Source organism: Sphaeroforma arctica, assembly GCF_001186125.1.
Source record: "Sphaeroforma arctica JP610 unplaced genomic scaffold supercont1.2279, whole genome shotgun sequence".
Taxonomy (NCBI): domain Eukaryota; class Ichthyosporea; order Ichthyophonida; genus Sphaeroforma; species Sphaeroforma arctica.
The window spans coordinates 4,953-7,620 of record NW_014038279.1 but is presented as its reverse complement, the minus strand read 5'-3'; the positions used below and the strand labels follow the sequence as shown (position 1 = coordinate 7,620).

Genomic DNA, 2,668 nt, shown 5'->3' with positions numbered 1-2,668 from the left:
ATATATATGTATATTATATATATGTATGTATATATATATATATATATATAAAATATAGATGTATATTCATATATATATAATCCGCAATTATTATGGATACCATTCACTACTTAAAACTGTGCTCTCTATGTTGTTGCTATTGTTTTATTAATTCTCCACGAAATTGTATTTTATAACAGGGTATCGCGCACACGTACAGGAAGGTCCGATTGCAAGGTATGTTATATCACACCCTTAGAAAACTAAAAATCACATGTATAGCGGTCTAGTCATGGCGTGCTGCCAGAATATCGCGAGTGCGCTTGTGCGAGGGAGTGTACCAGTCATGTGTATGTTTGTACCAGCCATGTGCATGTTTGTACCAGCCATGTGTATGTTTGTACCAGCCATGTGTATGTTTGTACCAGCCATGTGTATGTTTGTACCAGCCATGTGTATGTTTGTACCAGCCATGTGTATGTTTGTACCAGCCATTTGTATGTTTGTACCAGCCATGTGTATGTTTGTACCAGCCATGCGTCTGTTTGTACCAGCCATGTGTATGTTTGTACCAGCCATGTGTATGTTTGTACCAGCCATGTGTATGTTTGTACCAGCCAGTTGTATGTTACATGCCAAATGCATGACGCATACAAAGCTCACAGTGCAGAAGGACTCGTTCACAATTATCAGCTGATGCCTGTGCTGGATATCTTTGATGCTTGCGCTCCTGACAAAGCGATTGATTTGCCTTCTGCAGAAGTCGTACTTTTGTTACCACTTACTGCAGCTTTGCTATACAACACTCCTCCCTACGTGTAGCTTTGCTATACGCACTCTTGCCTAAGTGTAGCTTTGCTATGCAACGCTCGTTTCTTAGTATAGTGCGTGTTGTTAGGATGTGTCTGGTGGTTGAAATGAACCGTTGGAGCTGCGTGCACACCAGTGTCGCTGTCTGTAGGATACACAGATGGTTCTGTAGGCGTTTGATTTTTTTCTCCAGTTTATGTGTTTTCACTCTCATCGCTTCAAAAAAGTTGCCAGTGTATGGTGTAGTAGTGGTACACTCCCTCTGTTCTTGAATACAAAAGCACAGTCTTATTTATGTCACTAACCTGGGACCTAATGCGACTGGACAATAACAGACAAGTCCTGAACCCTACACCCTAAACCCTAAACCTTGAACCTTGACCCTCGGCAGATGCGAAGATGAACAAAAAGTTCGACGACCCATCGAACCATTGGGATTTTATCTCCAAGGACCACCTGCACCACAAAACACTCAACATCATGCCAGACCATGATCTCATTGCCATGATTGACAGCCAGGCTGGTTTGGTGCAACAGATGCGTTGCATGCACGAGGTACGTACCCACATATTCTGTGTATATGTGTATATATGTATATGTGTATATATGTCTATGTGGCGGTTACAATGCATACATCTCACGTGTTGCAGCATGCTTATCAGATGTCACACTCAACATCATGCCAGACCATTGATCTCATGGCCCTGATTATCAGTCCGGCTTGTTTGGTGCAGCAGACGCTATACCTGCACGAGCTTCCTAGTTACACCAGCTGTTTTATGTATATGTATGTCCTGGCTGTAGAGGTCTAATGTAATTGTCTTAATACCCACCCTCTCTCTCCCTTCTCTACTGCCCCTCTCCAATTCTCGGTGCACCTGGTCTCCAATTCTCGGTGCACCTGGATCACAAAATGGGCCTGTCCTGCCCTGCAGTTAGTAGACTTACGCCCAGTCCGTCTCTCTCATTCCACATTAATCCTTACCATCCGCTCTCCTGTATCCACTACCTCCTGCCCAGTCTCCCGCATGCCATTCCCTGGAGTTGACCATGTGCGAACTCCTCACTCAGTGTGGCGACCCCCGTCACCGGTTCAGTGGCTGTAGCGTCAAACTCGAACCCGCACGCCTGGTACAGGCACTTCTGGACTTCATACGGCCCGTTCTGTTGCCCATGACCTGCTTGTTGGTGATGCAGATGGCGCTGGTGTGGCTCTTGCGGTTTACGTATATCCGCATGAAAGAACAGGGCGCAGACGGACTCGATTTTGGATACGGCCAATCCCGATAAAATGCGTGTGCACTGTCCAAATGTGCCATATGGCGTTCAAGACATTTGATACTTTGATGTGTAACCCCTTTAATTCGTCAGTCCTGATTTGTCGGCCTGAATTGTCAGTCCATTTAATGACCTGTCTCCAAGTCTGGAATGCCGAGGCAAACTAGAGCACAAGTTCACGCATAGTTTCAATTCAAGTGTCTGGCATTCCACTCGCCCAAGCCAAAAGTCGCTCAGTAGGTAAACCATTGTGTATGCCACTGATGCCTCGATTCTAATTACCCGCCTTATTCTTATCTTCACTACCCTTCTATTTCTGTCATATCCATCTGCGCAACTGTATATGCCCAACTATTGGTGCCCTGACATCTGGGGCCAGGAATATCATTTTTATACTATCCCCTGTCGCGTGGGTGTGGGTCAGTTATGTATTCGTAGTAAAATTGAGTCAGTGTCTGTGTCTGTTCCTGTCTTGCAGCCCCTAACTTCTCGTGTGTTAACCTCTCGTCCGCCTGCGCTTTTCGTTTCGCTCTGTCAGTCATTGGTCTGCTGGGTTTGTTCGCCTGTCGAAGGTTCGTTCCTTCGCATTGTCACTGGAGGT

The 2,668-nt window shown here is 45.5% G+C and overlaps 1 protein-coding gene across 1 annotated transcript; it reads left to right on the top strand.

The window, feature by feature from the left end:
• The first annotated feature begins 142 nt into the window (after positions 1 to 142).
• Positions 143 to 2,193, top strand: SARC_12404 (hypothetical protein). The gene is made up of 3 exons (XM_014293492.1): positions 143 to 216; positions 1,181 to 1,344; positions 1,810 to 2,193. The coding sequence occupies exons 2-3, from the start codon at positions 1,189 to 1,191 to the stop codon at positions 2,077 to 2,079; spliced, it is 426 nt and encodes a 141-aa protein (XP_014148967.1). The 5' UTR covers positions 143 to 216; positions 1,181 to 1,188; the 3' UTR covers positions 2,080 to 2,193.
• Positions 2,194 to 2,668: the final 475 nt, after the last annotated feature.

What these genes read in the sequence shown, in the direction of transcription:
- SARC_12404 (XM_014293492.1), top strand. Translation starts at nt 1,189, where the DNA reads ATGAACAAAAAGTTCGACGACCCATCGAACCATTGGGATTTTATCTCC. An exon ending in AGATGCGTTGCATGCACGAG is followed by an intron (nt 1,345 to 1,809) that starts GTACGTACCCAC and finishes CCTCCTGCCCAG; the next exon opens with TCTCCCGCATGCCATTCCCT.